Genomic DNA, 12,841 nt, shown 5'->3' with positions numbered 1-12,841 from the left:
GTACCTCCTCCATGCTCCTATCTTGAATCAGCAGGTCTCCTGTGAAAAACTTCATTGATAATCTTTTTAAGGAAACATTTGCTGGGCTGGAGAGATGGCTCAGTAGTTAAGAACACCTACTGTTCTTCCAGAAGACCTGGGTTCAGTTTCCAGCTCCCACATGGCAGCTCACAGCAGTCTGTAACTCTAGTTTCCGGGGATCTGATGCCCTCTTCTGGCTCCTATGGGCACTGCACACACACAGTTTACATACACACATGTAGGCAAAGCACAAATACACATAAAAGAAAGAAAAGAAAGTATGTTTTTAGCATTTGATATAGGCAATAATCAGCAAGAGGCCTGGTGGGATTTTTTGGTATATATATATATATGTATATATGTGGAGGGGGGCCACATGTCTGTGCAGTTAGGCATTAGATATGTGTACATGCATGTAGAAACCAAAGGACAACCTTGGGTGGTGTTTCTCGGGCCCCATATAATTTTTTCTTTTTTGAGTCAGTCTCTCAATGGACTAAAGGAGTGTCGGCTAGCTGGCCAGTGAGCCCCAGGATTCTCCTATCTCTGCCTCCTGAACACTGATTATACGGACATATTCCCACCGCAGGAATTTTGATTGTTTGATTGGTTGGGGGTTTTTTGTGTGTTTTTAACATGGGTTCTGGGTATTGAACTCAAGTCTGGTATTTGCAAGGCAAGCACCTTACTGACTGAGCCATGAACCCAGGCCAGGCAAGAGGTTTTGCATTAGTAATTGAAGGGGGGAGGATCATTAGGCCAAGCTCTCAGATGACCCACAAAAAAGATAGCATCCGTATAAGACCATTGTGCTTAAAGTCACATGGGTGGAGGATTCATGCTGTATGTCCCCATCCAAGTACTGAGCAGGCCCAACTCTTCTTGGTTTCTGAGGTCAATGAGATCGGGCATGTTCTGGGTGGTATGGCCATAGTCATGTTGTGCATCTCTAGTTATGTGATGGAGAGAAGAAAAGTGCTCACCCTAGCCCTGCCTCTCTTGCAGTCACAGCCCAGCACACAAATACTACCTGGCCACAGATCCCATGAGTGGGGCCGTCTTCCTGTCTGACACCAACAGCCGGCGGGTTTTCAAGATCAAGTCCACCACAGTGGTGAAGGACCTGGTCAAGAACTCTGAGGTGGTGGCAGGGACTGGTGACCAGTGCCTCCCCTTTGATGATACTCGCTGCGGAGATGGTGGGAAAGCCACAGAAGCCACACTCACTAATCCCAGGGGTAAGGCCTTGCATTTAAAACAATAGCATTTGTTTGACATTGAAATTATATATATGTGTGTGTGTATGTGTGTGTATGTGTGTGTATGTGTGTATATATATGATATATATGATATAGACAATCATCAGCAAGAGACCTCAGAGACAAAGAGGCAGAGAGAGCATATACAGAGGAACTGTGATAATTCCACCTGCCCGAAAACATCCAAGTTAACAATACCTGTCTTTGCTCATCTTTTTCTCTGAATGTTTGTGCATGTTAGTCACTGCAGTCAAATAAGATGAAACCACATCAAGCATACTCTTTAGTAAGCTGCTTTTATCTAAACGATACAGCATGACTTCTCCGTGACAATAAAGAGTCTCCTAGCTACTCATTTTTAACAGCCGTGTAGGATTCTGACAAACCAATGCCCCATCCCGTGCAGGCTTTCTCTCAGTTATTGCTACACAAAGACATTGTCCTCTGTCCTCCTTGCATATAAGGTAGACTCAAAAAAGTGAGTCTCTAATTTTGCATTCATCAAGCATTTACCAAGTGCACAGAGCTTTGTAATACATAGCAAAGCTCACTGTAGCAGAATAAATGAATCTGGGATGGGACGCACTCTGATAGAAGTGAGGAGACACATGCCCTGAGATGTAAGAAGGAAGAGCTGTGTATGGAGCTCTAAGCTGAGAGACCTGTACTCCTGGAGACTGAGGAGGCCTGACAGAAGAGAAGCCCTCACTGCCAACAGACATCCTTCAGTAGAGCATTTACTATGTTGCAAGCACTATAGCCAGTGACTTCCAACCTCTAAACGTCAGGTCCTACTCAAAAAAAAAAAAAAAATGAGGATAATAATCCCATCTGTGCCTACCTCCTAAGACTGTTCTGGAGGTCAAAGTTGATATATTTCACATGCCTTCCTGTAAAACTGTTAGAAATGATTATATTGTTAAGGAGCGCCAAATTTCAAGGTCTGGTTTCAAATCAAAGCATTAGACTCTAGAAAAATCATGTGTTCAAATCAGGCTTTGTTACCCAGTAACTGTGTAATGTTGGGCAAGTTGCTTAACCTCTCTGAACCTCATTTTCCTCCTCTGTGCCACAAGGCTATACCACATAGTCATAATCCAACTTAAATATCAGGAATAGAAATGTCTAATACAGACAACTAAGTACACAGTAAACACAGCATCAGAGGAGATCCCCATTGTTATCATTATAGTGTATTATATAATCGTATAGCATCATATAGCATCATGGCAGGTTGTCTACATAACTAATGGAATGGTCAGGTGATAACTGTACAAGGGAAGTACTGTGTCAATGGTTAAACTCCCTGTTAGTTGTGACTCCTCAGTAATGAGTGAGCAGTAGAGAGCAAGCACAGGCTTGCACTGAGATTTTTCTCTGCTACCAATAGAGGCTTCTCCCCTTTCGAACCTCAGTTTCCCAATTTGTAAATAAGCAGGTTAGGCTAAATGATCCCCAAGGCCCCTGTCAGCTGCAACATCCTACTCTCTTCCAATTAAAACAGTTCCTTGCTGAGAGATTTTTCTTCTCTCCTGGCATTTCTGCGTTGTTCTGAACGCCTGTGGTCCCCTCCCTCACCCACACAGATGGAGTGGCAGTACCATTGCCCAAAAGCCTGTAATTAACCCAGATAGAAATGACAAGGGTACTGCAATCTGCAGTCACTTTGCAGTGGGGAGGAGAAAAGATGTCCATCTATTTAGCACAACAAAAGGAGAAAAAATGAAGTAATTAATCAGGGGACATATCACTTCTATTAGCCTGCGCAGCCAACTTTGTAAACAAGAAACCCAATTGTTCATGGAGCGCTCATCAGTCCTGGCAGATGGAAGGGAGAGACGGGGCATAGCCAGGCAGACAGGCAGACTCATGTCCTGCTGCTTAAGGAAGGAAATTAATTGACATTCTAGGCAGGACCACAGCAAAGGCTCCCAGCCCTGAAGCTGCCTGCACATCGGTGTGAAGTCCTCTTCCAGCTTCCCAGTCCTTTAAAGAGGGATGGAATGAGTGTTCTGGCCATCACTCAGAGATCCCTGGAGGCTTGAACCCATCCTGCTGGCCTGAAAGAGACACATGGACTTGAGAACCCACCCAGGCCTTGGAAGCCACAGAGCATTGGCTGTCTCACAGTGGTCAACTAATGAGTATTGGGACCTAAGAATTCCAAGTTAGCTGTGTGTGTCCCCCTCCACCACCACCCCCGTGTGTGTGTGTGTGTGTGTGTGTGTGTGTGTGTGTGTGTATGTGTGTGTGTGTGTCTGTGTGTGTGTCTGTGTCTGTGTGTCTATGGTGTGTGTGAGTGTATGTGTGTGTCTATGTGATTTGTGCAGGTGAACATGTGCATGTCAGGAGTACACAGTCATATGTACAGAGGCCAGAGACCAGAGGTGCCATTCTACATTTTGGGGGTGGGGGGTGTTGTTTTTTGTTTGTTTGTTTGTTTTTTGTTTTTTGTTTTTTTAAACAGGACCTCTCATTGACCCAGAATTCAGTGAGTCCTAGAAATCCCCCTGTCTCCACCTGCCCAATGTCAGGATTGTAAGAGTGCTGCCATGCCTAGCTTCTTTTTTGTTTTGGTTTGGTTTTTTGAGACAGGGTTTCTCTGTGTAGTTTTGGTGCCTGTCCTGGATCTCTCTCTGTAAACCAGGCTGGCCTCGAACTCACAGAGATCCTCCTGCCTCTGCCTCCCCAGTGCTGGGATTAAAGGCGTGCACCACCACTGCCTGGTCCATGCCTTGCTTCTTTTTTGTGGGTTCCACGACTAAGAACTCAGGTCCTTTCTTTACCAACTGAGGTCCCTCCCTGGCCTTCCCAGTCACCAACTGCCATCCCCTACAGCAATGAGGAGGAGACCAAGCATCAGTAGTGAAGTAACCCAATCAGGAGCCCCATAGCTCAGGCATGCCCCGCCCCATGCCTCCTCTACCTCCTCCCATTGGCTGGCCAGAAGAAAACAGAGGGTATCACGTGACCAGGTTACCCTTTAGGTTACCACCTCCCTTCCTGGGTCTGTCATTTCCCACAATATACCACGTGGTTCTGACTCAGTCCTGTGCCTCCATTTCAAAACCTGCCACCCCTCACTGTGTACACGGGTGGCAGATAACCGCCCAGAAATTTGGAACACATCCATCAGCCCCAGTCCCTGCCATCCCCTGAGTGGTGTTGCCAGACATGAGGCCAAGCAAAAGTTCTCTAGGTGACTCTGAAATGAGTTCCTGACCAGAAGGAACGACCTCCGGAGTTGCCTTCTGACTGTTCTGTACCATCACCCAGGGTGCCCTTCAGAAATGCAAGCTTCACATGAGATCTTCTCAAGCAGCCACCTGGGGGTGCCATGGGCTCCTTGTAAGTTCTCGGGCTGAGGCAGAAATGCAGGCTGCAGTCAGCCCTTTGATTGAACAAGTGAGAAAACAGATGCCAAGAGGTCCAGTGCTTGGTCACAGAGGTCTGGAGAACGGTGACCAGGTGAAAGAACCCAGCAGGTGAAAAGGGGGGTGCTGGATGATTGATAGCCTGGACCCCCGTCTTCATTATGCCTTCCTCAGACCCTAAAGGCAGCAAACCCATTCTCTACACGAACCCATGGGATTCTTTTAGACTGGCCTTTTATAATGATCACTGAAACTGAAATAATAAGGGTTGGTGAACTTCAAGTATGATTGTCTTGAAAGAAAAGAGAAACTGTGACTAAGAAGGAGATCCATTATTGTGTTTGCAGGACTTCAGAAATAGGTTCATTTAAATAATTCACAGTGACGTGATGCTGGAAAATGTCTCTCCGACCTCCACCTCAAGTGCTTCAGAGACCCAGTTTCTGTTGGTAGCCACGTGAAAGATTAAAAGTCTCTTGTGACAGCAAAGTAGGAAGCCAGGACCTGAGGTCTAGGACGATGGATTTTAATCCCTAGCTCATGGGACACTCAAAACCTTGGCACCTTCCCTGCCCCCCGCCCCCGTTCATCTGTATAAGAGGTGACTGGAAGGGCTGGGAGCATAGCTCAGTTGATAGGGTGCTTATCTGACATGCACAGAGCCCTAGGTTCAATCCCCAGCACTGCATAAGATTGAGTGTGCCAGTGCACACTAGTAACCCAGCACTCTCAGGAGGTAGAGACGCATTTCCAGAATTCAAGCTCATCCTCTCTATATCTAGAACTCGAGGCCAGCCTGGGTTCTATATGAGATCCTGTCTCAAAGAAATAATAACAATTTTGGATTTTTTCTTAAAATTTAAAAGTAAACAAAAGTAAGTAATAATTTGTTAATGGAAACTAGAGGGATTTGGGTGTAGCTCAGCGCTATAGTGCTTACCTCCATGGCCAAGACCCTGGCAGAGGGACAGAGAGCTAGACAGGAGTAGATGTCAAATTCCAAAGTCTCTACTATATGGCTCCTTCTCATCTCCAATGCTGAATTCCGTTTGGCCTTCTCCACCCCAGGAATTACCGTGGACAAGTTTGGGCTCATTTACTTCGTGGATGGCACAATGATCAGACGCGTCGACCAAAATGGGATCATCTCCACCTTGCTGGGCTCCAATGACCTCACTTCCGCCAGGCCCCTCAGCTGTGACTCTGTCATGGATATTTCTCAGGTAAGAAGACTTTGTCTGCTGGAACCCTGTGTGCCTGTGTGTTCTTCCCATCTTCTGTTACCGAGCCAGCCTGATGACTACTCCTCTTAGCACTGTTCAAGCCTTTGAACGGGCCCCACTGTGCTGAGTACCCAGAGTTCAAAGGCAAGGAAGAAACTACCCCAACCCAGCTGCCCTGAGAGTTTACTGTTAGGTGTAACAAGTGTATGGCTGGATTGGGGGCACAGAGGACAGTGACAAAACCTTCCCAGGGCCAGCGGACCAGTGTGGATTTAAACTCATAGCCCTGAACTTCCTCTTTGACAGCACGTACAGACACTTGTGTATTTTCTATACCATAAGCTGCTGCACCAAGACAGGAATTCTGCCTGTCATCTCCTCTACTTAACCAGAGTGCCTGGGATACAGCCAGCACAGCCCATATTTGTTGGATAGCTAATTGATCCCTAGCTGTACCACTCAGTAGATCTTTAGCTACCCAAAGCTTTGGTGCATGGATGAGTTTGGGAAATCTTTGAACCTCATTTCTCCTAACCATACAATGAAGTGATTGACATCAGCATGGCAAGATTGCCTTGGAAACACATAAAACAATATGTGGGTTCAACAATGCTCATCACTTCAGATGTAATGAATCGAAAGCATCCTAGCATCCACTTCCAGTAAGGAGGTGACATGGGTACCAGGTTTGGACCAGGGGTTTGCTGGATGGCAAAAAAAGAATAGAAAAGAGATAGTATATGCAAAGATGCAAAGATGTTACTAGGCCTGTGTGCTCAAAGAACATTGGAAGTCTGGGGATGCAGCTCAGTTGATAGAATGCTTGCTTAGCATTCATAAGACCCTGAGTTCAAACCCTACTCCATATAAATTAGATATGGTGACACACTCCTGTAATCCCACTTCTGCGAAGTGGAGGCTGGAGAACCAAAGTTCAAGGTCATTCTTAGCTACATGGTAAGTTCAAAGCCAGCCTGAGATACATGAGACCCTACTTTGGAAGGCTGAATGCCAAAGGAGAGGGCACTTTGAAGGGAGTTGAGATAAGAAGTGTGGTCTAGAGCCAGTGAGAGAAGGACCTCGTACTATACCAAGGAATTTGGGCCTTAGCAAGTAGACAGCAGGAACCCAGCTGAGACCCAGTGACTGGCTATCCAATATATCCTGAGTATATCCTATGATGACTTGGCAATGACCAGGTCCTTTACTGCCAGGTCCTGGATCAGGGCTTGGCTTGAGTTCAGTTGGTGAGCATCCATCCTGCTAACATTATCAGAGCCTAGAGAACATAAAGAAGCCAACAGGAGCTCTCTCCCAGCCCCTCTCGCCATGCCTTCCTCCGTTACTAACACACATCTCTGAGCTCCTTCCTCCAAGCCCCATGACCACACTGTTGGCAGCTCCAGCACCCACATCCCATCCCAACGCGATGCTGGTGCGGTGTCCCCCTGTGCCAGCTTCTGGGATGATGCGTTCCAGAGTAAAATCTGCTCTCTGCCACTCGTCTTTGCAGTTTGGCAGGCTTCGCCTTGCTGGCTCGAGAGCTTCTCTCTCCAGTCTGTGAGCAAGCTAGAATTACCCAGGAGGAAGCCGCCAAAACCTAAGGATGTGCAGACAAGTATTTTTGCTTCTCTAAATGGGCCCTCCACCAGGCAGCACAGGGAGCCGAACGTTTTCAATCCACACATTGGAAAGTTGTTTAGGTTTAGATACAGGCGCTGCCAGGCACTCACACCAAAGGCTTTGGAAGGCAGCTGGCATGTTGAAGGGGGAAAAAACACAAAAGCCACATACTGAGAAATCATGGAGTAAACTCTCTACTCCTGGTCCTTGCTGCCTTTGTCTGAATGTAAGAATTGATTTTCTTTTTCAATGAACTCTTAAGCCAGGCATATATTTTTACATACACATATGGGAGGTGGTATTTTCAGAGCTCCCTCTACTAACAACACCCACAGAAACCATGACCAAAGCCTGGAAAGCAGGTAAGCATGGTATTTGGGAGGCGAGAAGGACCAAACCCCAAAAGATACTGCAGGAGGCATGCGGTAGACAAGCAGATGTCGAAGACCTGGAGGCTGGTTCTCAGCTCCCCACATAGGGCCACCCCTCCATACTATGGAACCAAAATGAGAACTTGCTATGTGCTAGGCACTCTGCTAGAAATGAGGTCAGAGCTGAGTACAACTTCTCTTTTCTCATCGAGTTGCCATAGTCCCCAGGGCCGAGTGAAGGAAACTGAGGCTGAGCAAAAGGAAATGCCTTATAAACAGAGCCCTACACTGGGTTTCATCAAGGATGGGGAAATGAATCTTTCTAATGAAATCATGAACATAATTGCCTAGCACAGGGCCACCAGCTGGTAATAGGATGTAAATATTAGTTCCCTGAAACTCTACAAAGAACTTCCTTGTATATTGTCTCATTTGCTATAGCTCCCCTGGATAATATTGATTGCTCTGATTTACATATGGGGAAAGAAGTTTGGGGGTGTGGGGGCGGGGGTTTAAGAAACTTGAGTCAGATGACCTGACCCATTAGTGACTGTGGAAACAAACAGGACGTGAGGTACCCTGCCCCCATCCCTCCTGCTCTGTGTACCATTTGTAGACATTCATTCACTTATTCCTGTGACAATGTATTTGTGTACACTCATCACTCTGTGGCAAAGCAAATATCAAAATACCTTACTGGAGATACAGAGTGCTCAGGACAGCTGGGACAGGGAGCCCCCTCCACCACAGGTCCCTTGAACATAGGAGCTCGAGGACCACGGAAGTTCTAAGGTCCAGTCCCAACATTTCCATGATGGGGGTTGAAGCTGTGGCAGCGTCATCATTAACCAGAGGAGAAACCAGAGAGGTGTATGCATGGGATCTGGAGCAGAGACATCAAGCCAGCGGTGTGTCAGAGCCCAGAGCAGCTGAGAGCAGCAGCCTTCTTTCCCAGGCACATAGTAACATAAAGAAACATGCAGAAAATGCTAAAATGCTCACCTGTTCATTTCTTCTCCCCACCCCCACCCCAGTCTCTCTACTGGCTCCCTCTCTGCTCCTTCCCACCCATCCCCCCTCATCAGTGCGCCATCTTTTCATCATAATGACAGGCAGAAAGGTCTCTGCAAGTAAGTCCCCAAGGTGCCACAGGACCAGAGGGTATAAAATATTTAGCGGCCAGTGTTGACAAGGAATGAGTTTTAGGAAATTGAAATTTCTCCTGTCACTTTAAAGCAAACTGTGTTCTTGATGTAGCTGAAAACTGGCGGGACCATGCCCCAGAGAGCACTGGGCAGTGTGGGCAGCAGTAGCTCTGGAGGGGCGGAAAGCTCCCCTGCTCTTCAGACAGATGGAGGCTGGGGCTGGGTGAGGAACAAGAGGCTTTAAGATACAGGAGCTGAGCATGGGCTGTGTTAGCCCATCCTGGGCATGGCTCTAAGCTAAGGGGACAGAGAGGGGCAACGTTTGGGGGGATTGTTGTTGTTTGCTTGGTTGTTTTTATTTTGTTGTTGCTGTTATTGTTGTTGTTGTTGTTTTCATGTGCCAACAACCATATATACACTGCAGCAACTTTTTTTAAAATTAAAATAAAAAAGAATATTAACACCATCCTTGATCCCAGAATGGTTAACATTTTGGTATGTTTCCTTCAAGCTTTTTAATCTCCTCTTTGTCCATAAACTAACATCTGTGTTTCCCTAGTTGATCTCATTCTCCTCCTGAAGCTCTGTAGTCCATTTTTTCTGTTTAGCACAGAGCAAACACTTCCCCCACATCATTACATATCCACCTAGGGGAGTGTTTTCAACCTGTGGGTCATGACCCCTTTAGGGTCACATATCAAATATCCTGCATGTCAGATATTTACATTCCAATTTACAACACTAGCAAAATAACAGCTATGAAGTAGCAACAAAATAATTTTATGGTTGGGGGTCACTACAACATGAGGAACTGTATTAAAGTGTCACGGCATTAGAAGGGTTGAGAACCACTGGCCTAGAGCATCATGTTAAAAGATTATTCTCAGCATTCTAATTTACAAGTAAAGTAAATTGCTATAATTATTTAGCCAGTTCTCGGTTGTTGGGCATATGAGCTGGCTCTGTTTGGTTTGGAGTTTTTGTTGTTTTGTTGCCATTATTAAAATGGGTGTGATTGAAAAACACTATAGACACTAGCATGCAAGAGCAAATTCCTAGAAAATAAACTTTCTAATTACATTAATCATATTGTCTGAGGAAACCCCAATGTCAAGTGTCTGTAGGAAGCCCAGGAATGTCAAGGTGATGGGTCTTCAGGTAGAGCTGGAAAGCCAGCTGCAAGAAGCATGGTCAGCATTTCCAGACTGTGTGCAGTGTGGCTGGCCAAGGACTTCTCTTAGTGCCAGCCCTTGTGTGATATGTCCAACAATCCTTAGAGTCAAGCTTCCTCGCCCCAGACCCTGAGAGCTGCAGCCCACTAGTATCCACTTGAATTCTCACCATGATTCCAGCCACTTTCCCAGCGTGGCTTAAGAGAGACTCAGTGTGAGGCTCCAGGCTCTGAGCCTAAGTCCCACCGTAAGTATCATTAATCGCTTCTAGGAGGACCTGCTCTGTGAAGACCCAGAGACCCCCACATAAATCTGGTTTGCCAAGCTCCAGTGTGAACTCAGTTGCCCAAGGGGTCTGTACAGGTTCAGTAGCTTTGGGACAAGCTTGCCATTGTGGGTTTCTGACCAGCTCCAAGGGGAGGCCAGTACTGCAGGTCTGATTATTCCCCTTTAAGAGAAGAACCCAGGTGTTGTCCCCAACCCAAGAAACAATCACCCAGGAAGTTTTTTAAACAGCCCAAGGGAGCAGGCCAATCACACCAACTCAGAACGTTTTCTACAATCTCCATAAATAGTGAGAATATGGAACCAAAACTGAAAATCACTAAAATAGAACAAGGTGTCAGACAGGGGCATGGGGTTTTTTCACTTTACATCCCCCAGACCCAACTTTGTGTTAATCATCTTCATGCCTGAGTCAGGTCAGCATTTCATGAAGATCTTTTTAAATCCTCCTAACAACTCCTCTGTCAGGCTCCAGACTCCATCTTCCTCTCCCTCCTACTTCTGTATCCATCATCCGAGTTTGAGCACTTACTGTGTGTCAGGAGGTACAGCTGTCACCCCTGTTTTCCTAATAGGAATTTTTTGAAGCTCAGAAAAGCAAAGTAACCTGCCCAAGGTTGTAAGTGATGGGTCTAGGTTCAGAACCTAAGCCTGTCTGACTCCAAAGTCTCCATCTCAGCTACTGCTTTTTGAGGCCGTGGTCCCCTTCTTCAGTCTCTGCCAGGCTGGGCCAAACTGTATATAAAGGCCCTTTGGACACAATAGTGGGTCATTGGGAGTTTGGGGGTGACTAGCAGTGGGCATCCTGGCATCATTTGAGTGTTGGTGTCTCCATTGTCAGGTTCGCCTGGAGTGGCCCACAGACTTAGCCATCAACCCAATGGACAATTCCCTCTATGTCCTCGACAACAATGTGGTCCTGCAGATCTCCGAAAACCACCAGGTGCGCATTGTTGCTGGGAGGCCTATGCACTGCCAGGTTCCCGGCATCGATCACTTCCTGCTGAGCAAGGTGGCCATCCACGCAACCCTGGAATCAGCCACTGCTTTGGCTGTTTCACACAACGGAGTCCTGTATATCGCCGAGACGGATGAGAAAAAGGTTAACCGCATCAGGCAGGTCACTACAAGTGGTGAGATCTCCCTGGTCGCTGGTGCCCCCAGTGGCTGTGACTGTAAAAACGATGCCAACTGTGATTGTTTCTCTGGAGATGATGGTTATGCCAAGGATGCAAAGCTGAATACTCCATCTTCTTTGGCTGTATGTGCTGATGGGGAGCTCTACGTGGCCGACCTTGGAAACATCCGAATTCGGTTCATCCGTAAGAACAAGCCTTTCCTCAACACCCAGAACATGTATGAGCTGTCCTCCCCTATTGACCAGGAGCTGTACCTCTTTGACACCAGTGGCAAGCATCTGTACACTCAGAGCCTGCCTACAGGAGACTACCTGTACAACTTTACTTACACGGGGGACGGCGACATCACACACATCACGGACAACAATGGCAACATGGTGAACGTCCGCCGAGATTCTACCGGGATGCCGCTCTGGCTGGTAGTCCCAGATGGCCAGGTATACTGGGTAACCATGGGCACCAACAGTGCACTCAGAAGTGTGACCACACAAGGACACGAGCTGGCTATGATGACATACCACGGCAACTCTGGCCTCCTGGCAACCAAAAGCAATGAAAATGGGTGGACAACGTTTTATGAGTAAGTATCAAGATATGGTTGTGTTTTATGAGATGCATTGTGAGACTGAAGATGAATGAATTGACAGATTGTAATTTTTCATGTATTCCGTTTTAATTCAGGATTGGGGCTGAAAACCATTACCAGCGGTAGGTTATGCATGTTCATGTTCTGAATGATTTATCCTAAAAGGGAAATGGTATAGTGGAAAAGGTATAAGCTTTGGACTCACAGATGTGGGCTTTAATCCCAGCTCTACCATGGGCTTAAATTCTCTAGGTCTCACTTTCCACATCTGTAAAATGGATACAGTAGACACCCACTCATATTACCATGGGAACATGACGTAGACCAAAAGTGCTTAAAGGGTTAATATCTTCATATAAACAGAGGTGATAATAGAAGGAACACATGGATGAACTTTCTACATCACTGAAGTTCCATTTTTTAAATTTTGGATGAACTTATGGCATCCATTGTATTCTCCCTTCTCAAACACATAAACATCACCCGGCCTTTTTTTTTTTTTTAATAAGTCAAGTTCATTAAGGAATGATAACAATTGTCTATCCTGTTGCGCTACAGAAATAACTTCCAGAAGTGAGGACACAGAACCCTTCACCCCTAAATGAACTAAATGATTTTGAACTACTTGCTTATGTGTCTAATG

The 12,841-nt window shown here is 46.3% G+C and overlaps 1 protein-coding gene across 1 annotated transcript in view; it reads left to right on the top strand.

The window, feature by feature from the left end:
- The window catches only part of Tenm4 (teneurin transmembrane protein 4), a 735,358-nt gene that overhangs the window by 690,415 nt on the left and 32,102 nt on the right, over positions 1 to 12,841 (top strand). Inside the window, 3 exon segments of the mRNA XM_052714273.1 lie at positions 1,027 to 1,259; positions 5,723 to 5,877; positions 11,315 to 12,192. Of these exon segments, the coding sequence (XP_052570233.1) occupies positions 1,027 to 1,259; positions 5,723 to 5,877; positions 11,315 to 12,192 (1,266 nt within the window).

Source organism: Peromyscus californicus, unplaced genomic scaffold (genome assembly GCF_007827085.1).
Source record: "Peromyscus californicus insignis strain IS unplaced genomic scaffold, ASM782708v3 Scaffold_4__1_contigs__length_199733344, whole genome shotgun sequence".
In the NCBI taxonomy this organism is placed as follows: domain Eukaryota; kingdom Metazoa; phylum Chordata; class Mammalia; order Rodentia; family Cricetidae; genus Peromyscus; species Peromyscus californicus.
This window is presented reverse-complemented; position numbering and strand designations above follow the sequence as displayed.